Raw genomic sequence first — 25,621 nt, 5'->3', positions numbered from 1 at the left:
TTCGTCGAGCTTTTCTTTGTTTGTGTCTTACAGAAGAGAAATGTTGAAAATTTGGAATGTCCACTTCCGAAGTTTCTTTACACCAGGTTTCAATCAGAGAGAAGAAGTCTAAACTATCTAGATTTTTTCTAATACTACTGTCCTCAAGTTTCTTCCCTAATCCATGTATATTCCAAAATCCAATGTTTACTGACATAAGATTAGTTTGATAAACACTTGTGCATTTTTCCCTACCTTTACGATAACATTAGCACGTTTCCTTGTTCATGGTAGTCTACTTCTACATTCACGAAGATAATAAACACATTCAACTATTCTATTGTCAAATTATTAGTATCAATCAAACTATCTCACCTATTCTATAGACCTTACTATAGACATCACTTTCCACCATACCTTCAGGGGTGAACAGTTACACGTTAGTAACGCATGTGCTCGTAGTTGTATCGCCAGTCTGGATACCTCTGAGGGAACTCCGGGGGAAACCACGGCCGTGGTTCACTCTGGGTCTCTGGGTACCAGTCCACGTGCATGTGCTCGAAGTTGGGAACGAATGGGGAGAACGGGCGTGGTGGGATGGCTGTATCACGTTGGTACGGCGGGTACGACCAGCTGGCTGGACGTCGTCTGTCGTCGACTGGTCTCGGTGGTCGCCACGGTGCGTCGAAGCCCCTACCGGTTGCTGCAGGTTCCCTCGATTCAGGATGGAGCCGGTTTGTTGACCTGTAGCCCTGGTCATTCCTTGCGGGTTGTACGTTCCCTGCATTGCGTCCATTCTCACTACTCTGTTGTGGAGACCAGTAGCTCTGGTCACTTCTTGCGGGCTGTACGTTCCCCGCGCTGCGTCCACTCTCTCTACTTTGTTGTGGAGACATTGTCAGACTAGCACTTGTGTTGCGGGTGCGAGGTGTACGGTCGTTCCTTCCTTTTCTCCCTTCGTAAACTCCAAGGCCAACAATGGGATGGATGGCGGACTTCCAGTTCGCTGCCATTACTCTTAGACCTCCTTTGTTGAGGTGGTATCCATCATGTCGGTAAAGGCGTTGTTTGATCAGTCTACCATCGCCGAGATTGTCATTGTTTGCTAGGGTTATGAACGGGGTTTCCTGGCCAAGAATCTGAAGGAAGGAATTCACATCGCGCGTAACCTCCATCAAGTGATTGTCGTTCCTTGGTGGAACTGTGGACATCACTATAGCTGCATTTGGGTACTTAGTATGAGTGGTGTTCACCAACTCTCTGAAGTTCTCTGTCACTCCGTTTGCTGCCTTCTCTTGTCTTATATCATTGGTCCCCACGTGGAAAACTATACATTTGGGGTCAAGGTCAGCAGTGTTCTTGATCATGCCAGAGGCCTGGGGGATAGTCATTGCTGTGTATTGTGCGATCCTTTTACCGGGGTAGAGTATGTTTGGAATTATACCCTTCGTGTTGGAGTCGCCAATGATGACAATTTCTGCCTGTGTCTGGTTGTTGTTCTCGTTGTGACGCCGGTTGGGTGCTGGGCCCCTCTGTTGTCTGTTTCCACTGTGTGGACTGCTAGGATTGTCTCTAGTTGTCTGTTCTTCTTGTGGTGGTGTATCCTCTGTGAGTGGAAGGAACCTGTTGTTTGTGGGGATGTTGTGTACTATGGTTACGTCACTTTGCTCGTCTTCATTCAGTGTTTGTCGAGTTGCTGATGTGTCACTTTGTGTTGCAATGGAGACGACACTTTTGACACCTTTCTCTTCCAGGGCCGCTACTCTGTGCCGCAAGTTTTTGTTCTCTGTCTCCAGGGATCTCACTCGTCGCTTTAGCACCTCAATGTCACTCTCCTTTGCCATCTTGTCGCCGGGGGCGTCCTTTGTCTTAGACAATAGGTTGTTTTCAATGTCTGCCATGCGAGCCAACAGCATGTCTACCGCATTGTTTTCTTTTGTTATTCTGGAGCTGAGGATAGCTTCCAGTTTGTCAACGCTGTTCTGAAGCGATGTGAACTTGTCATCATCGCTAGTTTCCCTCTCTTCAGGCGATGCTATGGCTCTGTTGTTATTTCCGTCCTCACGAGGTACTTTCGGGACGGTTTCCTCACTCGCGTCAATTTCCTCACGTGCGTCAGTCGGGGATTGCGTTTTAGTACTACCAAGGAGGTTATATAGCACCAATAAAGATTTCCCCTGACCCACTGGTGTCTACCAGAAAACCATTAATGAACAGTCTGTCTATGCTGCACCCTGATGTCTAGATCTCCTCCCCATATCTTTAGTGAATTGCTGTGCTGTTAATGTTCTACACAAGCGTGATGTAGGATTGTTGTACAGCACATACTAGGTGAAAACATGAAGGAGATTCTCCATGTTGTTTGTATTGATGGGAATTTTGTATCTTTGCTTTAGACGTTTTTTCCGATCATCCAATTTCGAGGGCTGGCTCCGTGCACGGCAACAGGAAGTGGATGACAAGCTGCAGGCTCTCCACCTGGAGGCCTTGTGCGATGCGGTAAGTACTTACCTATAGTATACCTGAGACTTTGTCTAGGTTGGTACATGTATATAGCATTATGACAGAATTCACTTTCTTTCCAACACTAAAGGCTCCTCAGTGAAATGTGCAAAATGGCAATTTTTAGGGGGAAATAGATCAACTCTTTTTTGAGACACGCTTCCCTTATTATTTTAGGAATACGGTAACGGATGTTACGCCTGCCTGTCCTATAGGTTTGTTTATTTTTCCTTGAAAGAATTTGCAGATTTTGGCTACCTCTTCTAGGAGTGGAAGGAAATCTGTATAAAATTGGGCAACTTTTTACTCCAGGGCAAGTTATTAATGAAAAAATCATTGAACAATGGTAACAGATCCACTGGTGGGTTACAGATGACAGCAAACACTCCTTTCTTGTTCATTTAGAAATCCAAAAATGTTGTAGAACATCATAAAAACTGGGATTTCAAGTCTTATTTAAATTTGTGGCTAATCTCAAATGTAATGGCCACTTCCTTAAATGGTAACTGATGTAACTATGTTTGGCGGCAGGCGTAAACAACCTTACACTGAGCATTGATGAAGGTTAGACATCCAGGTAATAAGATATGCCAAGTAGAAGTTTGACACTGACGAAGGATGATACCTGAAACGTCTGACCGTTTCCAAAATCAAATCCAGTTGCTTGAGTAACTACTGTTTGGCGCACCTCACACAGCATACAAGAACACCCTCATTATCAACCTGACTTCATCTGTCAGAGGGCCTGTAGGTGGCTTCATCAGCCAACCAACTCTTGGAACTGAATTGTTAGGTTTTAGGCTACATGTCTTCTCAGGCAAAAGCCACTTTTTGGGGAAGGAATCCCTACCATGGATAAAATTTCTCCCAAGTCATCATTATTATAATTACCTGAGTGTGCTACTTTTTGTTATTTTATTCTTGCCAGTCTTTTTCAGACCAGTCTAGCAAGAAATACTGTTTTGGTACCATATTGCATGTTAGGAAATGTTCCTCCAATGTGTGGAAATGTGTGACTTTCTGTGCACAAAAAGGGAAAAAATGTTTTGTAGTGCAAACTCATGTTTCGGGTCTTGGCTGGTGGCATTTTGTGGATTAGTGCAGATTTCTTCTCTGTCTGCAAGAAGGTATTTTGCTATCAGAGGAAAGCATTCGTCAAATTCTCTGCTGTTTAAGTATGACATTATGTTTGACACAAATGCTGAAAAATGCTATTTTGTTAATTAAAGCACTTGCTCATTATCAGTCACCCAGAATGTGGCACAGTCACACAGTTTCAAACATAATGACAAGAAGAATCTTGCCTCTGGACACCAGGGTACAAGTATTGTCCAAGCTCAGGCCACTGCCATCCTGCAGCCACATACAGAATGTGGAGAAGTTGGACTATTGCAGGTCCTTTCCCATGGAAGAATTTCTAGTGATACAACAACAAAAAAGCAGCCATGAAAATATCATTTAGAAAGTTTATGTCATTATCTCCCCAAAAAACTTCAGTAAATGATATTGATATTGATGCATCTGTGAACTGTGCATGCAGGATGCACTTTCGGTAGATTTGAATCCTTTATCATATATTGCCTGGTTGTGACTGCAGGGTTTCTGGCAGTGCTTGAAATCTTCATTCAGCTACCACTTGTATATAATAACCAGCATATGTTATGAGCTATCCAAAAGAACTTTGTTGTTTTGTTTTTTCTTCTTTTGTGCCTCCACCTTTGCGGATTCTGTTTGTTTTTTTGCCTGCTTTGTTGTTCTTTGTTTGGTCGGTTGGTTCAGTTTGGCTCGCCTCCCTCTCATGTGGCAGGATCTCAGTCTGTGGATCCAGGGACGTCCTGAGGTGGAGGTCGTTGACCTGGTGCTTAAACTCAGGGAGAAAATGGTGAGTGTGCTCCACCTTACTTTATTGATACATTTTTGTATCTCCAAGCAGATGTTGGGTGAAAGATTGTAACATTTTGTGATGGTTGGGCCTCTCTGTTGGGATGAGTGGCTGTCAGCAAATGTGATGATCTTTCACCCCAACATCTGCTTCCAGATCAATGTTTATTGTTCATGTGCATTGATAAGTTGCCTCTCGGTGCTTTTGTCAGTATATATGTTCTCATAGATGGGGACTTCACAAAGTACAAGTATCTAGTGTATGATGTCTAACTTCTTCTCCTTCAACTGTCATGCTTGCATCATGTTTATGTCACAGGAAGCCAAAGATTATGATACAGCTCTCCCTTCCTTCCTCACCCAGAAGTTTGCAGCCACCAACCAGGTGTGTGTGAAAGATGAGGTGCTCCAGCGACTCAACCTGCACTTGGATGGTATCATCCGTGCCCTACCTGAGGACCTGCGCTCCATCCTCAAGTCCTCATAACCCCACCACAACTTCAGCATGGACTTGTTGCAATAACTTTGAATTTTAAATTGTACAGATCTTAAACCGTTTTAACTAGTAGTGTACATGTATGTGATTGTTGCTGTCTGGATAATTCTTCTCTAAATGTTAAGAAATACAACAAGAAAAAAAGCCGCATTTTTATTATAAACTGTTGGCTTGTATTTCATAACATCAGCCTTCTTTTGAGAACTATCACTTTGAAATCAACATTGTTATCTGTATCACTTGATTTGGATAGCAACTGTTGGTCAAGGCTATTGATAATTAGGAACCACTTATGTCAGGAATGTGTCAGTTAAGCTATCCATGTTAACACAAGAACATTGGATATTTAGACTAAGTGATTGGTATCATTGGGTAACTTCATGTGCCTCTGATTGCCACCTTTCAAAGCTTTGTATGATGATACTGAGGATAACTCCTTATCAAAGGACGTTTTAAAAGAATTAGGTTTAACAGGTTTTTTCTGGGTGATTGTTGAAGAATAGCTTTCACCAATATTCTTTTTTGTATCAAATTGCCTGAATACCAGTATTTAAATGCGAATGTTCTTGCCTCATCTGTATGTTTATGAAATCAATTTTCCTATTGTGTCTTTTAGATGAAGTAGGTGGATGTTACATAATAAAGTAGGGCAGTACTTGATGCTCTGTCTCATGATCAGGGCTGTCTCCAGGTTCAATTTTTGTCCATCCCTCTCATTGTGTGTGAGCCCATGTTGTTGATTTTCATTAGATTAAATCTGTAATTTAAATTAAAGCTTACTAAAGTACATTTTTATCTGCTTCATGTCATAAAGGTCTTTTTTGGTTAGTTCAGATTTTTTGGATGGACAAGATGAACTTTCTGTCTATCCCAATAAGCAAATTTCCATCCCAGGACGGAGGGACGGGTCCTTGAGAAAGCCTTGCTCTGACTAAAGTAACTGTTACTGACTTTACAGCACATCGCTAAATGTATATAATGTAGCTGGTTTAATTTTCAGTGTCTAGTAACAATTGTAATTTTGGTATATTTTTATTGGATTCTTTTTAGTGTCTAGTAACAATTATGATTAGGGTAGATTATTGTCAAAATTTCATGTCTGTCAGGTGAGATAACAATGACTTTATACATTTCCAGACTTTTCATTGAATGTATGATGTATACATGTATATGTACACCATATCTGGTCAGTATTTGGCAATGACCAGGGAAGGGACCAAGCTGGTTACCTTGCACCTCCCTTGCAATGCTTAAGTTGTGACTGCTGTTTATAGCTTCATAATAAAGTGTATCATCCCTTTCAAAGTTCAACTCTTACCTCATGCTGATAATATAATTCGAAAAGCCTTTGCCATAATTAGCTATTTCAACTTTTAAAGATAAGCTCCTTTAACTTGTTCAACAGTGAATGTCTGTCAATTTTAGAAACCACTTTTTTGTCAAATGTGATGCCTTTGGTAGGCTTCTACTAAACACACATGTACCCAATTCTTACATAGTCTCATGTACAGGTTTTGAATCAGAGTGTTTCTTTGGGAGAAAATATCTGGCTCCAACCATATTTTTTCACTGTATAGTAATGTGTGTTTCATGGTAATGCATGCAGAGTGAAACCTTTGTATTTGCAAGATCAGTGATGATGCAGGTGTGCTTGTTTGAGGGCATCACTGCCCTTTGCAAGTTTATATTGTCTTAGTTTCCTGATCTTACTGTGCTATGATGTGCAAGTTGATTAGAAAACAGGATCAAAGTTGACTTTGATATTTTGTTTATTTTGTGGCATGATCAGTATTGCTGGAAAGAAACAGAACTTATAAAAAGGTAGTACTACTGAATGAAGTTAGAATACAGATAGTAGTTCAAAAGTGCAGCACCAAGATTTGTTGTCATGGTGGTTTTACATTTGTATTTATAATTTACTTGGAATCAGCACATTTGAGAGCACTTGTGTCCAATTGAACCTGTCCTCTGTGCTGGCCTTTTAATATCCACTTTTGTTCCTGTACCAGTACCACAGCATCCCACCACTTTTAGTCACTGTCCGAGTATCTCTTAAAACCAATAGGTTCAGAAATAACTTTCATCAGTCATACAATCATGTAGCTACATTGTTGCGTTATCAATTTCACAGAATTATCTTTCATCAGAAACTTATCTATTATCCTTTACAATGATACTATATTTGTAATGAGCCAACATTCATAGGTCGAACACCTGTGATGCGAGTGCATCACAAAAGTGAGTATAAAGTAAGTTCACCTGCCAACACAGTGTCTGACGTTGGCAAGGGATCTCAGCACTTTTCGGGAATCCACTCAAAGCAGTCATGATACTCATTGCACCAAAATGTCATCATCACAAATAGTGATGATTTTAAACGGAAGTAAACAAGCCTTTCAATGATATAACACATAATACCAACCATTAAGAAACAACTGACATAATTATTATGATTAAGGGAAAATGTTTTTGTGACCGTATACCCACATACATTTTGTAAGTAGCCTTGGTATAATCAAGCCATGAATAAGCCCACTCGAAGATTCGAGTACGCATGTGCAATGTCAAAGGTGAAGGCCCCTGGCTTGTGTAACAGTTCTCGGATTGATGCAGAAGCCCGGGGACTGTGCATTTATATATGGCAGGCACGTACATGTATGGAGGGGATATAGTGGTGCTTCACATGTGTACTTCGTAAAGGGTTTGTTGCCCATCTTCCGCGTTTTCTATATCCAGATACAGTAATATTTATCTCCATGAAAAATGGGAGATATTGTTATTTCCATGAAAAATGGAGATATCGTTTTGGGTGTGTCTGTTTGTGTTTCCGGACTACTGTAGTCAGCATAATTGGTATCTGTTGATGCTCCACTTTCCATAAACTACATATATTACATGTATTTGAGTCTTATAACGGAAAACACTGCAAATATAGATTTTCCTCATTAACTATGAAAATTAAGTCCCAATTAGCATGATTTGCACTTCATTGTCTACATCTCTGTCAAAGCTACCCGCATACCAAATATGGAAATCCGTCGTTCCTTTGTTCAGTTATTCTCCTTAGAAGATTTTCACAATAACGACCCTGCAGTTCAAGAGCTGCTAGGGGGCCCAAACCCACACCACTTCTTCATTACACCACAAGCTATCTGCCACCAAAAAATCAAGACCATGGCGCGTCCAGGTCAAGAGATACAAAAATGGAATTTCTGCTGCAGTACTAAGGACACATACCAGGGGGCCCAAAATCGACCTTGAATTTCGGCTTCACAGCACCTGACCACATACCAAATATCATCGTAATCCATCAAGAGGTTCTTGAGGTATGCTGACTACAGTAGTCTGGAAACACAGACAGACAAACAAACAGACACACAGACAGACACTCCCAAAACTATATCTCCATTTTTCATGGAGATAAAAATACAGCGCTCCCACGACATTTTCCGACTATCCAAACCCTCACAGAACAATGACGTCACAATCATGGGGCAATGAAAAGTGTAAGCTACTAGCACAGTGCTAAACCGGCGGAGCCATCTTCATGGATCCGCGGCCGACAAAATCAAGCTCAATCGTTTTCGGGCCTCGTACCTAGCTGTTAACCATCTAAAAGCTAGTATATGGATGACGTCACGGAGTGACATCAGTTGGAACCACAGGACAACTGAGTGGGATTGCGTTTTGCTTCCTCACGCGTGATTCCATCGATGAAAATCGCAGATTTTGACATGAAGTAGCAGTACAGGATTTGCGCTTACAGAATCAAAGTCTTCTGACGTCTATTTTTGATTTTGTAGAATTGTGCGGTGAATGTGCTCAAGAAGCGCAATGCTCACCAAATTCAGGCAAATATGTGAAATGCACATTCTTACGCCAATCAAAACCCATTATTTGTGAAATTGACGGAGAAGGAAGCGGGTTGCGGTAATAAAGTCTTTCCAGTACTTTTTGTCCTTCATGGCGGACATGAACACACAACCTGTGAGTCCAGTGTCTCTTTCAATCAATTCCAATAAAGTAGAGTGAGGTCTTCCAACTCTACCTTTTTCCTCGGGTAACTTGAGCCGCTGCATTAGTCGCCCAGCAGATTCGTCACTGCGAACAACGCGAGTTTATGATTTGGGTAGCGTTTGTGTGTGTGTGTGTGTGTGTGTGAGTGTGTGTATGTAGAAAAGCAGGATAACTGGCTTGGATGGGTTGTCTTGATATTTGGTATGTGGGTAGCTCTTGATGAGGCCTGGAAATGATTAGATTTTGGGCCACCTAGTGACTTGTTACGGCACTGCAGCATAACTTCCTGGTTTGATATCTTGTGTTCTAGACATGCTATGGTCATGATTTTTTAGTGGTAGAGAGTAAGTGGTATAGGTGGGCCCCCTAGCGGCTTTTTTTGTACTACATGAGCAGGTTTTGCTTCAGACTTTGAAAGATTATAACTCAAGAAGGTGTTGATAGATGGTCATGATTTCTGATATGTAAGTAGCTTGAGTAATGATTCACATAATTACATATGTGTTATGCAAATCAGTATCTAATTTGCATAGTTAATGAGGAAAGTTTATACATCCTCTGCATTTCATGATAGGACTCTCAAACATGCCACATATGTAACTGAGGAAGAGAGAAGTATTGATAGATATCAACTATGCAAAGACCTCATTTGCATAATTAGTGAGAAAATATAAAATTGTCATCGTCCCGCGTGGCCTGATTTAATTCGCTTTAATGAATAATGAAGACCTTTATTCTATACACATACCCAATGGGTTAAGTACAGGTCACAACAGAAAACGTCACAGATTGCAACTTAATGGGCAGTCGCCTGTAACCAGCCAACGCGGGGAGGGGCCATTACAGCCCGCGGACAGCTGGAGTTCTTTGGCTGTGGGGGGGGGGGGGTATTTGCTTGGAGACCGTATCTGCCACACATCGGTTACAGGATCCAAAGCAGATACGGTCACCCCCAACCCCCACCCCCCCAGCCAAAGAACCTGGCCCCGATAACTTGAAAAATCGCCGTGGAGAAGCCTGTAACGGAGGCTAGAGTTTGGGTTATACAGACTACGCCCCGCGCTGTGATTAACAACAACGCCTCGTCTGCATGTCAATACTATTTACATCTTTCCTTGCCTCGTTTATCGTGATTTCTCGAGCCGGCTACGAGAGAGTAAATATGAACCAGGTGCACTGTATTATTTTGAAGGACGCGTGTCAAATGTGGTTGAACAGCATAACTCAAGAAGCTATTGGATGGATTGTAATGAAACTTCGTATGTGGCCAGGTCTGGCCCTGTCTAAGAAATCATTAGATTTTGGCTTCCCTGGCGGCTTGCCTTGAATCAGAACTTTCGGCTTTGATACTTGTATTTCGTTTTGTGGACATGGTATTATCATGATTTTTGGATGGTAGATAGCTCTTGTGTCCGGGAGTGACATAGGTTTGGACCCTCTGGCAGCTTTCTTTGGCCAGGGGGCCTTTCAGTCATACACATTGAAACAAGATAAGTCTGGAAGGAATGAACGAATGTTCATGATTTTTCACTTGCAGATAACTTTAATGAAATCCACTGCAATGGATGCTAATGATGCAAATTTGAACTTAATTTGCATGATTTATGAGAAAATAGTATATTTCAATTATGCTAAATGACAGGAAAATCATACTCATTACATATGTAACGTTAACATAGTTCGAAAGGAACATCAATGGATATGAATAATGCAAATCATAACTTAATTCATATGTGTAACTTAGCTCGAGAGGAACATCAACACAATGGATATGAATAATGCCTAATTTGTGTCATCAAATGAATAATGTAATTTTCATACTAGTGACCCATGTATGACCAAATGAATGCCTATGCTTAGGGGATACATTATATTATTATTATTATTTGGAGCAGCAATCTATAAAAGAAAGAAATACTCATTGCACCAACACACTGTGCCAACATTTTCCGTCGCAAAGCTTGACTTGATCGCAATAAGGTGCCATTGAATCCAGATCTGCCACTGAACAAAATACACGTAGGCAAGTTCGTAAATAGTATTTGTAGCTGCAATGGCTTTTATTCAGACCAATCAATTATTGGAGCGGGATGGGATGTGTGGGATAGAACAGTTCTAACAGATGCACCACCTCATCAGTCTCACCAGTTTCCGGTGATGGACACCACGTCAGCCATGCTGACTTTGGGGACGGCCAAGTTTCTTAGATCACGCGACGTCACATTCAAGTCCACCGTGGTAACCACCCCGTCCCTGTTGACCTTGATTTTGGCAAACCTACGAAACGAATAAAAATTTCCTCTTCAGTGGTGATTCATTCAATCATTCATCCATCCATTCATTCAAAAGGGGTGTACAGGAAAGCATAGAGCAGCACATTCAAAATATGTGGCATACATACTAGGGGAAGCTATAACTGACGAACCCAAAACATTCTGGTCGTACATAAAGGTCTAAGGAGAGACCTTGTCGGGGTAACCCCTCTAAAGACTGGAAGTTCCATAATCAGTGATAGTGAGAAAAAAGCAGAGGCACTCTGAGATTTCTCCTAATGGTGTCGAAAAAATGCTTCAAGGTCTCAATCCATCTAAAGCATCTGGACCAGACCAAATAATACATTGGTTCCTCAAAGTGACAGCCAGCGAAATAGCACCTGTGTTAACCAATATTTTCCAACACTCGTTAGACACAGGAGAAATCCCCAAAGACTCATGCAGTTTAATCCCGAAAAATATTACATCATGCATATGACAAACGAACGAACCCTAATTGTAACCACCTACCAGTTATGTGGACAGGATCTAGCAACAACAAAAGGCCACCCGTACCTAGGCGTTACATTAACAACTGGACTGAAGTGGGGTACCCATATTAACAAAGTGACAACTAAGGCTAAGCAGACATTGGGAGTGATCAAATGTAATTTGTGGGCATGCCCAGCAAAGGTAAAATCACTTGCATACACGTCTCTAGTAAGACCAAACCTTGAATATGCTGCAACAGTATGGGATCCATACACAAAGAAAGACAAGGATAAACTGGAGAGGGTGCAGAACCAAGCTGCCAGGTTCTGCACGAACAACTATGACAAGGGTGCTAGTGTCACCAAAATGAAAGCAGATCTGCAGTGGATGTCACTTGAAGACAGAAGAAAAATATCCAGGCTTTGCATGATGTACAAAATGACTAATAAACTTGTGGACGTACCGACTGATGAATATCCAATACCAGCTCAGAAAAGGACAAGAAATTGTAATGCATTTAAGTACCAGACTTATGAACCTAGGACAGATGTACGTTGATGAAAGTTAGACATCCAGGTAATAAGATACGCCAAAAATAGTTACTCAGGCAACTGGATAAAACTTTGAAACAGTCAGACGTTTCAGACAGCATCCGCTGTCTTTCGTCAGTGACTAACGATAGGACTGGAAGACCAGATTTTATACCAAAACTCTGAATAGATATGTAATTTAGGATGTCTTGACGTAGTCTTCAAAAGAATATTAATTCAAGGCAAGGTTTATGCTAAAAGTTCAATTAGCTACTGTTGTTTTAGTACAGTAACTAAATGTTGTTCGTCCGGGGGTGGTGGGCAGTGCATTATCCCAAGTGCCTGAAAGTTCAATGCGTAGACCCCTTTCCTGTTGAGGGCGGGATTGTACATCCTCTCATATATAGCTTCTCTAACTCCCTTTCGAACCAGCGGGATTCACGATCTAGGATGTCCGTGGATTCGAGATTGAAAGAGTGTCCCTGAGTGTGTTTTAGATGGTGGAAAATGGCAGAGACGAAAGACAGCAGATGCTGTCTGAAACGTCTGACTGTTTTATCCAGTTGCCTGAGTAACTATTTTTGGCGTAGGATAGATGTGTTCAAAAATTCATACTTCCCGAGAACCATAGTAGAATGGAACTCATTGTCATCAAATACTGTAGGAACATCCTCACTAAATAGCTTTAAGGAACGGTTGCAGTCAGATGTGCAAAAGTTAGGTGTGACAAGCCGTTCAGTGTAATATAACCAGCTGCTACCGCGCCGTATGCCCGCGAAGCTGGTGTTTTACGCCGAAGGGCGGTTATACCGGCTATACAGATACAGATTCTGCAGGCCACGTTGCTATTTGACCAACTACTATTGTAATATCTTAATGTGAAAATATGCAACTTTTGCTACTACTTATTAATACGTAGATTTTAGGGAGAGTAAGTTGTGTAGGTTTGGGTCACCTAGCGGCTTTTCTGGAACTGCAGAACTTCAAACTTTGAAAGGGAATAACTCAAGACAAGGTTGACGGATCGTCATGATATTTGGTATGTAGATAGTTTGAGTGATGATTAACATGATCAAATTCTAATCATGTAAATCAGTAGCTAATTTGCATTATTAATGAGGAAAGTTCATAAATCCGCTGCATGCCATTATAGGACACGTCATATATGTGACTGAGAAAGAGAGGAATATTGACAGATATCAATTATGCAACTGAATACCTAATTTGCATGATTGATAGGGAAATACTATAAGTCCATAATGGTAGGAGATTTCATTCTTGCAGCGTTTAGAACATATGTAGATGTGGGCATTACCAGACATAAATCATGCAAATGAGGGCCTCATTTACATAATTTATGAGGAAATGCTACAGTAGTCTTCTTTGCTAAGGTAAGACTTTCTTACTTTGTGCAACTTGTTTTATTTGGGAAGAGAAGTTGATCAACTGACATACGTCATAGAAATGAGGTATTTATTTGCATAAAGAAGGGGAAACCTGATATGCCACTTAAAAAGTTCAACATCAGTTGGCGAAGGTATGGGGTCGTGGAACTCTAGTTCATACATTCATTCATTCATTCATTCAATATGTTGTCAGGTTGAAATAAGCACTTTTAGTCTTGTCTACATATTATTAACTGGATCCCTGTTGCATGGCTTGCATGTCGTTTGGTCGGCCCTGGCATGGAGGCTATATAGACTTGCCTGTAGGCGATTGGACAGTTCCTGACAACACCAACTCTCGTCTGTGGTTCGGCGACACCAGTTCCCCCACTTACTGTCTTGCACTTGACGTACTCTGCCAGGAATGTCTCGTAAATGTAGTTGAAATATCTTGAACAAGAAACAATGTCAAATAATCGATTTACAGATAAATATCATATCTCACTTATATTCAGGAATAGTGCTTCCTTTTTTTTCTAACATATCTTCTAACACGTATACTACAGTTAACGGATCATGCAGGGGGCCTTCTGGGTACTTGTATGGCATATAGGTCTATAGCCCCAATTTCGTAGACACAGTCCACCCCTCGCCAGAGTAGTACACCATCACCCTGGATACAGTCCACCCCTCACCAGAGTAGTACACCATCACCCTGGACACAGTCCACCCCTCACCAGAGTAGTACACCATCACCCTGGACACAGTCCACCCCTCACCAGAGTAGTACACCATCACCCTGGACACAGTCACCCCTCACCAGAGTAGTACACCATCACCCTGGACACAGTCCACCCCTCACCAGATTAGTACACCGTCATCCTGGACACAGTCCACCCCTCACCAGAGTAGTACACCATCACCCTGGACACAGTCCACCCCTCACCAGAGTAGTACACCATCACCCTGGATACAGTCCTCCATCCCCTCATACATAGTCTTATACCTGTAAGCACCAACCCACAGTCCACCCCTCCCCTTACTTAGACTTACGCCTGTGGGAACCAATAGTCTATACTATCGCTAGCCTAGTTAAAGGCTTATACCTGTGAGCACCAACATCCTGGACGCTGTCCACTCGGACACCCTGGAGGTCACGAGGAGGCGTGGTCAATTTGGTCACCCCGGCCACGTCAAAGATTACTTTAATCTTCGCAACTGCAGGCGGCCCACCACCATTTGGTCTACAATGTCATGGAAAAAAAGCCTACGATTTACGCTTGTAAAAAATGAACAACAAGAGTTCTACGACATCATACCTTCGCCAAATGATTTTGACCTTTATGACTGACGTATTAGGAGTGTTTTTCATCAATCATCAATCATACCAGTTGATCCTCTTCACCCAAATAACATAAGTTGTCCAAACCTCCTTGTTATGACTATGAGCTTAACAAAGAAGGTTATGCTAACATTTATCATCAATTATGCAAATAAGCTCCCTCCTTATTAGCATAATTTGATTCAATGGTGTTCACATTCACACAACTTCCTAATGCCACAAGTATGAAATTGCCGTCATTTACTAGTATGGAATTATAGTAGTTTCTCATTAATTATGCTAATTAGGCCCACATTTGCATATTTCCTATCTATCAACATTCCTCTCTTCCTTAGTTACAAATGTCACATATTTGAATAGTCATATCATGGAACACAACAGATTTTTAAAATTGCCTCATTAATTATGCGAGTTAGAATTTGATTTGCATAATTATCATCCAATCATACAAAGCATCACGTAAGCTATCTACATACCAAAAATCATGACCATCCATCAAGACCATCTCGCGTTATAGTTTTTCTCATTAATTATGTCAATGAGGTTCTCATTTGCAAAGCTGCTATCTATTAATATTTCTCTCTTCCTCAGTTACATATGTCACATGTTTGAGAGTCCTATCATGGAAATTGATGGATGTATAAACTTTCCTCATTAATTATGAAAATTAGATACTGATTTGCATAATAAGTATCTAATGATGTACATCAGCACTCAAGCTATGTACTTACAAAAATTTATGACCATCCACCAAGCCCTTCTTGAGTAATTCCCTTTCAAAGTCTGAAGCAAAACCTGCCCCTGCTATAGCCAACCCATAGGTCTGCTTGGAGACTACCTTACCAATGCTTACAGCTGGCTGACAGCCAATTTGTCCGAGTAACTGACGTTTCCTGCCTTCAACATGACCCCTCAGGACCTCTACCCTTATCCATGACGCCTTGAAACAACACCGCCAACACGTACACATACTTCAGCATACAATATAACACATTTTTACACTTTTCTCGTTAATTATGCAAAACACTTCGCCCAAAATCTAATCATCTTGAGATTTCCCACATACACACCGACACACCAACTACGACAACAAACCATCCAGGCGTTCTCGACTTATTCTGTTCACTAACAGACACACAGACAAGCATCAACGAATAACCTTCTCGACGAAACTTCGTCGACGAAGGTAACAATTAGCTAATGTTTTGTCCAGGCCCATGCTAAGAACCATTATTTTCAAAGCAAGACGTTTCTTTGACAAGGCTTTGTTATTTCATATTTTGTCTGAACTTATAATCTAAACCAAATGCCTCATTCTCCCTGACAGCATATGCTGAAAATTCAACCAACAGTATACATTTGGGCTCTATTACACTAGGGATGATTAATTTTCATTTATATGATTTTCACCTAATTGCGTTCATCTCAATCTAAACTATTTGCAGGTAGTTTAGATTGAGATGTACACATTATATGTAAATCATATAAATCAAAAGTAATAATTCCTACTATGATACAGCCCAAATGTATACTATTTGTTCCTACATCACTGGGGATGGGTACCAGTACCGTTTACAGGTACGAAACCGATATTTGTTGCTGGATCGGTCCGAAAAAAAACTTTCCGGGAAAAAAAAAAACAGGTTTAGAAAATGAACAGTTATGATGGTCCCGTGGAATAGAGGGTCTCTGCGTAGCGGTGGCTCGTACTGCAAAATATACGACCTGTCCCGATGAACAGCATAACTCGAGAAGGCCTGGGTACCGGGTGGATTGTCCTGACATTTGGTCTGTGGGTAGGTCTTCATGAGACCTCAAAATGGTTATTTTGGGGGGGCCCCTACCGGCTTGTTACGGTACTGCAGCGGAACATTCGGTGTTGATATCTCGTGTTCTGGACATGCTATGGTCGTGATTTTTGAGTGGTAGATAACTATTGAGGTAGAGAGTAAGTGGTGTAGGTTTGGGCCCCTAGCCGCTTTTTTAGAACTACTGGATCAGGCTTTGTTTCAGACTTTGAAAGAAAATAACACAGAAAGTGGTCGACGAATCGTTATGATTTTTGGTACGGAGATTGAGTGATAATTTACATAATAAGATTATATTTAGGCAAATCAGGTGCTAATTTTCATAACCAATGATTTGATTTAGGCAAATGAGAACCTCATAATACATCAGTCGCAAAAGTTACTATTATTTGTCAAAGGTATGAGATTGTGGAACTCCAATTTTAGATAAGATGTCAGATGATGTGTGATTTGGGTCCCTGTGTCAACATACATTTGGGGATGAAAATGACAAAGCTATTCTATCCAAATTACCACATTTTACATTCAAGTAAAAGAAGAAGGGAATGGGCGCACACTCTGAAACTGCACCCGCACTTGATTCTTGATCATTACCTTCTCCATAAGGCTACATTTTCGGTAGCGTTTCAAGCCATTTGTGTGTGAACAAGATACCCTGAGAACTCCTGGATGGATTATCTTGATACGAAAGATTGTTTGTTTGTTTGTTTGTTTGTTTGTTTGTTTGTTTGTTTGGAAACGGGACGAAGTTTGATGCGCGCGGTTTTTACCATACATTGAGAGGTTGAATAAATATAACTCAGTGGGTATTGTGCCTGATGAAGGGATATCTTCCATCCTATATGAAAGCTATTTTGCTTGAGAATTATTTCTTAAAAGAGACGGTCGCTAGATTTGAGGGTGTGCACGTCGATCTGAAACCAGAAGTAAACTGATCTGTGCCCCCATCAAATCATTTCTATGGCCCCATGATGAACACGGCAGTCGGTCCAGAACCTGGCATTGCAGCTCGCGAAAAAAAAGTAGACAAAGTAAACATTACGATAACTGTATGTAATCAGGATGATTATGGACTATTTGCTGCCCACTGTTTTTCGCCAGCCGCGGCGCCACCTACCGAGCCGCCTTCCGTGTTCAGTGTGACGTTATGGTCGAGATGCAATTTGATTACCTGGCAAAAGGAATGAACAACTGGAAGTAAAGATGTAAAAATCACCGTAGAGCAAGTACTAGAGGATTTTATTTTGCCATACGGTATCACCTGGATATACACAACGCACCTGATGTTCCTCCTGCGGATGACCTGGATGTGGGAGTCCTTGGGCGTGGCAGTGTGGAAGTGCTCCTCCCGAAGGTAGATTTCCTGAGAGACGATTGTATCGTTCAAACCCTCCAACCTATTGGGACCAGACAGAAGAGGTCACACTTCCGCTCCCTAGGCGACGAAAAATTCAAAAATTTGGGCCAAAACATTTAGCTCAAAGGGCAAAGAAAATACTGTGCACCTTGTACGATAAGGACGATATTTGAAATCAATTTTTATGTCTTCTTTACATAGCAGATTTAGTTCGCCCTAATTCATTGCACAACGGTATCTGCTCTTCAGGGAGGGAATATGCAACGCCATAGCGTTGTATTAACGTGTGCACAAGCTGCCATTTTAGCGCAATTTACACACAGTTTTCCCCATATCGACGAAATCCGCCGACATCCGGGCGGCGATATCGGGACAGCAGTATATACACCACCATACCCGTGGCCCTTGGGTGGCAGTCGTGATCCATCGTGATAAATTTCGTTTTTAGCACAAGTCTGATTCCGATAGTTCACTCAATGAGATTTGTCTTGTTACGATCACGAAGATACCTTTGATTGCCTGATTTGGCCAACCGTGACTGTAAGAAATGATTCCTTCTGTACCCTATCCTTATGCCTCATTTCGGTGCATCACAGGCCTGTTACGCTCCGTGAAATAGAATATATGGTACATTTGTATCTGTATCATTTGTACAGTCAGGATACATCAAATCAGGCATGGATCCCGTCATCTCGTCTAGTTGGAAAACCACGTGTACATAGTAGTATGTTAGTTTAGGACTAAAAAAAACTATATGAAGATGAGATTTGTCCCCCTTTCAAATATGCGAAAGACTATTTGCTAACTAGCTGAACCCGACGTCCCGATGTCTGGGCTTTATACAGTGCTGACGCTATCGGGAACTCTCGCTGAGGTCTCGTGGGGGATTTAAAAGCCTTGATAAGACCATACAATTCCTCTTTAGGAGCCGAAAAAAATCTGTCACCGTTCCGATATCGGCAGTCCGGATTTCCGGAATCTTGCCGTGTAGATTGTGCCTTTATTTACAGCCAGGTAGCGTGTGTCTAGTGGCACCACCAAACTTTAAGAGGACCTTGATGCAAGTCGTTTTTGTGTAATGGCTGGAAATACAGAATTCGTTAATATGCTAATATGTCCTGTAAATATATATAAATGACTATTTTGTCACCCAAATTAACATTTTTAGTTTTAGCACCAAAATCCTACATTGAGTACCCCTACCGTAGTCCCATTCTCCTGCCCATGCGCACAAGGGTGCCCCCACCACCGCCCATGCTGACGACCTTCCGCTGCACGTTACTCAGGCTCCTAACTACGCTGTGCTCCAGACGGTCATGGAAAATCTGATAGACAAGGGGCAGATTCAAACATCAGACAAGTCATACACACGTACCAATAGTATGGAACTCATCTTTAAAGAAACAAGAGCTCGGAGACCTCATATCTCTATGAAATATTCTGATTATGCAAATGACTTCCACATTCACATGATCTATGCTTGGTAAGTATCTTCTCAGATGCTAGGTATCACTTCCTTTTTATCTGCACGAATAATGGAGATATTGTATTGGGTGTGTTTGTGTGTGTGTGTGTCTGCGTGTGTGTGTGTGTTTCCGGACTGTTGTAGTCAGCATAACTCAAGAACAGTTGGATACGATGGTATTTGGTATGTGGGTAGGTGTTGGGAAGACAAAGGTCAAGGTCGAATTTGGGCCCCCTGGTATGTGACCTTGGTGCTGCACCAGAACTCCCGTTTCTTGTATCTTTTGACCTGGACGTGCTATAGTCTTGCTTTTTGGCGACGCCTCAGGGGCGAGCCAAATTTTTACTATATTGTGTGCAGATTGCAAGAATTCTAGGAATTGTACAGGAATGTGAAAGTCCATGGGACGATAACTCAAGAATGCCTGGATGTATTGTCTTCATATTTTGTAGGTGGGTAGCTCTGTGGGAGACCTTGTAATGATTGGATTTTGGGCCCCCTAGCGACTTTCTATGGTACTGCAGGGGAACTTGTCAAATCTCGTCTTCTGAACATGCTAAAGTCATGATTTTTAAGTGGTGAATAGCTCTTTGTTAGGAAAATATGTGCTGTAGATTTGGACCCCCTAGCGGCTTTTTTTGAACTGCAGGAGCTGATTTTGACTCAAACTTTGAAAGAGAATAACACAAGAAGGGGATGATGGATCATCATGATTTTTGCTGTGTAGATAGCTTAAGTGATGATTTACATAAGCATATGCCAATTATGCAAATCAATATCTGATTTGCATAATTAATGAGGACAGTTAATAAATCAGCTGAATTCTATCATAGGACTCTCAAACACATGACATATGTAACTGAGAAAGAGATAGATATCGATAGATACTAGTATCAATTATGCAAATTGATACTTAATTTGCATAATTAATGACAAAATACTATAAATCCATAGTGGTAAATGATGGGGATTTCATTTTTGCACCATTTGGAAGTTAATGTGGCCACTATTAGACACAAATCTTGCATAGAGGGCCTCATTCACGTAATTTATGAGGAAATGGTACGATATCTTTTTTGTGAAAACAAGATTTTCATACATTGGACAACTTGTGTTATTTTGGTAGAAAAGGTGATCGACGACTGATATGATTTATGCGAGGTCCTTATTTGCATGTGGGCTAAAAACGAAAACGTTAACAGAGACCACCGTCGCCATGGCAACATCTTTTTATGTTGCCAATCTTGTTTGTGATGTAAGGAAGAAGTGGTGTAGGTTTGGTCCCCTAGCAGCTTGCTCTGAAACTGCAGGGGCGTTTTTGTCAAAATCTTCCTAAGGAATAACTGAACAAAGGAACGACGGATTTCCACTATATATAGCATGCAGGTAGCTTAGACAGAGATGTACATAATGAAGTGCAAATTATGCTAATTGGAACTTAATTTACGTAATCAAAGAGTAAAAACTATATTTGCAACGTTTACCATTATAGGACTCAAATACATGTAACATATGTCATATGTAGTTTATGGAAAGTGGAACATAAACAGCTACCAATTATGCAAATATTTTCATAATTTGCATAACAAATACAAAATTGAAATAATTATTCTTAGTGGTAAATGATTGGACTGTCATCATTGTGACCTGGGTTAATTGATTAAAGATGACCAAGCATACATTATGAAAATATGGAAGTCATTTGCATAATCAGAATATTTAATGAAGATATGAGGTCTCTAAAGATGACCAAGCATACATTATGCAAATATGGAAGTCATTTGCATAATCAGAATATTTCATGGAGATATGAGGTCTCCGAACTCTTGTTTAAGCAGCGTTTGGAGCAAAGTACTATCCTACAGGCCAACTTTGTGCATTGCAATTTTGCCGTTTGGTACAAGTTGTACTAGGTGCATTCATCCGTTTTGTCAACAGTGCCACAGGGTTAGTTGATATGGACTTTTGTGTAGACGTTTCTCCATTTTCTGCTTTTCGTATAAATCCTGTTTCGTAAAGATGCTCATCTGAAAATACGAAGGTATTGCACACACACACACACACACACACACACACACACACACACACACACACGCACACATACACACAAACAAACGAACACACACACGCACACACACACACACAAACAAAACACAAACACACACAAAAAACACAAACACACAAACAAAACACAAACACACAAACACATACATACACACATACACATGCACACACACACACACACACACACACACACAGACATACACGCACACGATCAAAAACGAGTCCTTAGAGCGATTGTATCACCTGAAGAGGTCTGTACGCGGCGGCGTCAGTCTGCAGACGAGGCACAGGAACGATAACACCCGTGTTGTCTCGCACATCCTCAAGGACCGTGTGCGAGAAGAGCGGCCAAAAGTGATTCACAAAGTCATGGTCGTCCTACAGTTGTGAAATAAGTCACAGTATACTACGCTGTTGTTGCTGAAATGGAGACCTTTCCCACTTGAACGCTAATCCAATAAGCTAAAACAGCAGGCATTCGGAGTCTCCACTTTATGTCGGGGCCTCATGTATCATGTGTATTGCAAACATAATTTGTCCAGAAATCGATTTTAAAAAATCGAGAAATCCGCATCGGCATTTCGTTTCCACTGAAACTCTGGGCATCGGGACGCCGCCTAAGGTAGGAAATTTACACTCTTTTCTTTTATTGATATCACTGTTGTTGTGCTTGCTAACATGTTGGCACCTTTCGCATATGTTGATCTCATTAAAAAAACTCGTTTTTCAAGACTCAAGTCAACCATTCTTTGTACATGTGTAGAGTTACATCTCCTGTTCTGTTAACTCCAAAAACAAACAAAAAATTGTGTCCTGCGAACGTGAATACAGTGTCCGGAATCGAATAAAGACAAAGTCAAAGACTAGAGCACGGCTGACAGCCGAAAATCTAACAAGAATTTGTATTGAGGGGATAAGCCGTCGAAAAGTGAGACTTCTACCGGGATATTCAAAGGTATTACTTGCAAAACAAACGCATTTTCCGCCGCTGTGGTTCAAATCGAAATTCTCAAAATCTTATTAGCATTAGTCCAATTGAAGTCACCAAGGTGATCTAGCCCCCGTTGCAGGCTTCCCCACGGCAATTTTTCAATTTATCGGGGCCAGGTTCTTTGGCTGGGGCGGCGTATCTGCTTGGGGACCGTATCTGCTTGGGATCCTGTAACCGCTGTGTGACAGAAGGTATCAGCAATAGAAAGAAACATCAGGCCACATTTGAGAAAATTTGTAACACGACTTTGAAGACAACATGATATCATTTGCCAGGAAGCATGCGTCACTTCACGTGGGCTTTGTGCTTGGTGCAACGTAACATATTTGAATTGCTTCTCGCGGTAGTGTGAATTACTTCTCGCGGCTACATTGATTGGCCTTTTGAAATACTTTCTTAATTACCACTGCCTTTGCTGAAAGCGACAAAGCGCAGGCTTCCCACACATACGGGGCTTCAAGTAGATACGGGGCTTCAAGCAGATACGGGGCTTCAAGCAGATACGGGGCTTCAAGCAGATACGATCCCCAAGCAGATACGCCGCCCCAGCCAAAGAACTTGGCCCCGATAAGTTGAAAAATCGCCGTGGGTAAGCCTGCAACGGAGGCTACACATATCACATATATGTCACAGTAGAGATTGCGATTCAGGACAATCGGCGATTGTCTTAGGAGAGATCACGATTAGGTTCTGTCTGCGATCGGTAATTCTACTACTGCAGATTGCGATCGCAAACTCCGATCCAAACTCAAATGATGCTAAGGTAAAGGAAGCAGCAGTATTTTTTTTATAAACCATGACTTTATTTATTATTGCTACGAACCTACTATCACTTTTTACCGACTACACTCAAGGCTACCAGACTTGTGTCACTTCTTCAGCTTCATTCTAGGCTACCTCACTACTTCATGGTATCAGGTTGACGTCAAATTTGGAACTGGCTAGGGAGGGAAGGATTAGCCCTTATATACCTTGGGGTCGTTCATACCTCATTCATGGGTGAATGAGGTATGACGGTGTTGAAGTGAGATTGATATTTTGACACCTGTTTGATCACCTTCCAATTTTCATTGCTCTTCCAAAGTTGTGCAATGATTCAGTAGATGTCCTTGGTATGTCTGACTAGTGAAATGTAGTGAATAGTTGTGAGACTGAGTAATGTCTTGACACCTCAAAATTTGCATACTGACACATTGTTTGATCATCTTTCACACATTAATAGATTTTGGTCACTACGTTATCAGAAATTACTTTATCATAATACATACATGAAATTCGTCCGTTATAAAATACAACCTAATTCACCTAAGATGTTTAGTAATTGTGGATGTAGCTATAGGTAGTACGCTTAAACTGATTGAAATGTTAGTTGTGCAATGATTTATTATATTTTCTAAAACATTTCGATCTAATCAGAATTTCTCCCAGTAGAGTTGGAAATTGTCCTAGTAGAATCGGAGTTTGTCCTAGGACAGCTAGACTCCGATCACGATCTGTCCTTCGACGATTGTCCTGAATCGCCATCTCTACTGTGACATATATATGGAAACATGGTCGTTAACCGGCGTTGAACGACGGGCTATAAGTACACAACAATGATTGAACGCCTACACATCCCAATACACTTATTCTAATTAAAATGGTGGCAAATTTGGTAGCGTTAAATTTTTGCGCGGTCAATTCTGAGTTTCTGACTCACTCACCCACTCGCTCGAGCTCGCTCGGAACCTATACACGACTGTGTCTCTCTGTTTAGGATCTATTGGTGTACACACCTGAGCGTTGTCAGGTGCTCTGGCTTTGTGTCTGCCGCTCCTGCGAAGATGTGACAGTGGTGGCGACTGAGGCCTGTCACCACCACTGTTCGCCTCCCCATCATGAATGTCGTCCGGTTCATCGTACATGGTACCCATGTTTTGATACATGGTAACCTAGCTACGTCGATACTCGCGCTGAACTGCAACACTCAAAGCTCCAGAACGCTCCTGCTCTTAATGCCCACACAATACTGCTAAAGACGTCTATGACGTAATTGTCTATGCGTTTTAGAACACCAAGAGAAAAATAGATACCAAAACAGAAACAATGTTTCATTTCGACACCTCAGAGGTTATCCCCAGCAGCGGCACTCCAAACAAGTGTAGCGGAGTCTTCGACAGGTCGATGTTGGCTGACACACCCGAAGAAGAAGAGGTTGTACTTTGAGTTTCGTGGCAGGTTCCACTGGAAAGAAGATATGGGTTCGGGGGTGGCTTTTGAGGCCCTCCTCTTTGGACCCGTGTAAAATTTCTAGCTACACAGAAATTGTGAATAACAGAATATTAATGTCTGCTAAGACTTTTGTTGCCAATAGCAACAGCAAAGACGTCAAAAAATGTCCTTTAAAGACGTCATATATCTTTTAGCTATCCGCCATTTTTGGTCTGCCATCTTGAATTCTCAAAAGTACAACTTTTTCAGCAAATGACCCAAAAACATAATGAAAAACAATGAAAATAGACTAAAACTCTTATTAGAATGTTTTTGATATTACAAAAACCAGGTAGTGATGATTTTGAATGGAAAATGGACTGTTTACACCTAAGCTGTAAAGGTACGTAATCATCTGTTTGGTCCTCCCCTTCACTTTGTGAAAAAACCTTAATAAGCAAATAAAGAAATAAACATTACTTCAGAATTATTTTTCTCAATTTTGACTATTTTCAGAACAAGGATATACATCTCCAGTTCCTATGTATTAAACCGAAATGATGTGAACCAAAATAAAGAGATAACAGATGATACCAAGAAGTCTGCCGGAAAGCAGTAGACAACCGCTCTTCAACGGAATGATTAAATTTCCCGTTCTCCTTTCCTTTCCTTTTCGGAATGGTATCCTTTTGAACCGAGGGTGTTGGCCCTATCTACGAAATTGTAAAAGAAACTCCGATCCGAAACCTCTCTAAAGCCTTTCATGAAATTCAAAAGAAATGGTTGTACAGCTATAACGATCGGAAGAAATGGTAAGCCGAAGCGATAGCAAAGCATTCCCGGCATATTACCGACCTAGACTCTATTGTC

The 25,621-nt window shown here is 41.2% G+C and overlaps 2 protein-coding genes across 7 annotated transcripts in view; one reads left to right on the top strand and one right to left on the bottom strand.

The window, feature by feature from the left end:
* LOC136435767 (protein DENND6A-like) overlaps window positions 1-6,735 on the top strand; it is a 41,897-nt gene extending 35,162 nt beyond the window's left edge. The window contains exons 17-19 of one of the 4 annotated variants that reach the window (XM_066429475.1): window positions 2,376-2,478; window positions 4,289-4,363; window positions 4,730-6,735. In XM_066429475.1, coding sequence (XP_066285572.1) covers window positions 2,376-2,478; window positions 4,289-4,363; window positions 4,730-4,849 — 298 coding nt within the window. In that variant the 3' untranslated portion in view covers window positions 4,850-6,735. Of the gene's footprint in view, window positions 1-2,375; window positions 2,479-4,260; window positions 4,364-4,726 lie in introns of all 4 variants that reach the window. The other 3 variants (XM_066429474.1, XM_066429477.1, XM_066429476.1) reach the window with 3 other exon arrangements.
* A 4,172-nt stretch (window positions 6,736-10,907) lies between these two features.
* On the bottom strand, window positions 10,908-24,574 carry LOC136435766 (uncharacterized). 3 transcript variants are annotated; one of them, XM_066429470.1, is made up of 7 exons: window positions 24,265-24,568; window positions 21,814-21,948; window positions 19,245-19,366; window positions 17,965-18,081; window positions 14,641-14,778; window positions 13,856-13,984; window positions 10,908-11,152 (listed from the first exon to the last, which is right to left on the bottom strand). In XM_066429470.1, exons 1-7 carry the CDS (start codon window positions 24,484-24,486, stop codon window positions 11,017-11,019), a joined length of 999 nt encoding a protein of 332 aa, XP_066285567.1. In that variant the 5' UTR covers window positions 24,487-24,568; the 3' UTR covers window positions 10,908-11,016. The 3 variants fall into 3 exon arrangements, with proteins under 3 accessions (XP_066285567.1, XP_066285568.1, XP_066285570.1); XM_066429471.1 differs by having other exon boundaries at window positions 24,337-24,563; XM_066429473.1 differs by lacking the exon at window positions 13,856-13,984 and having other exon boundaries at window positions 24,265-24,574.
* Window positions 24,575-25,621: the final 1,047 nt, after the last annotated feature.

Source organism: Branchiostoma lanceolatum, chromosome 5, assembly GCF_035083965.1.
Source record: "Branchiostoma lanceolatum isolate klBraLanc5 chromosome 5, klBraLanc5.hap2, whole genome shotgun sequence".
NCBI classification, from domain to species: Eukaryota; Metazoa; Chordata; class Leptocardii; order Amphioxiformes; family Branchiostomatidae; genus Branchiostoma; species Branchiostoma lanceolatum.
Note: the sequence above shows the minus strand (reverse complement) of the source record. Positions and strands in the feature narration are given on the sequence as shown.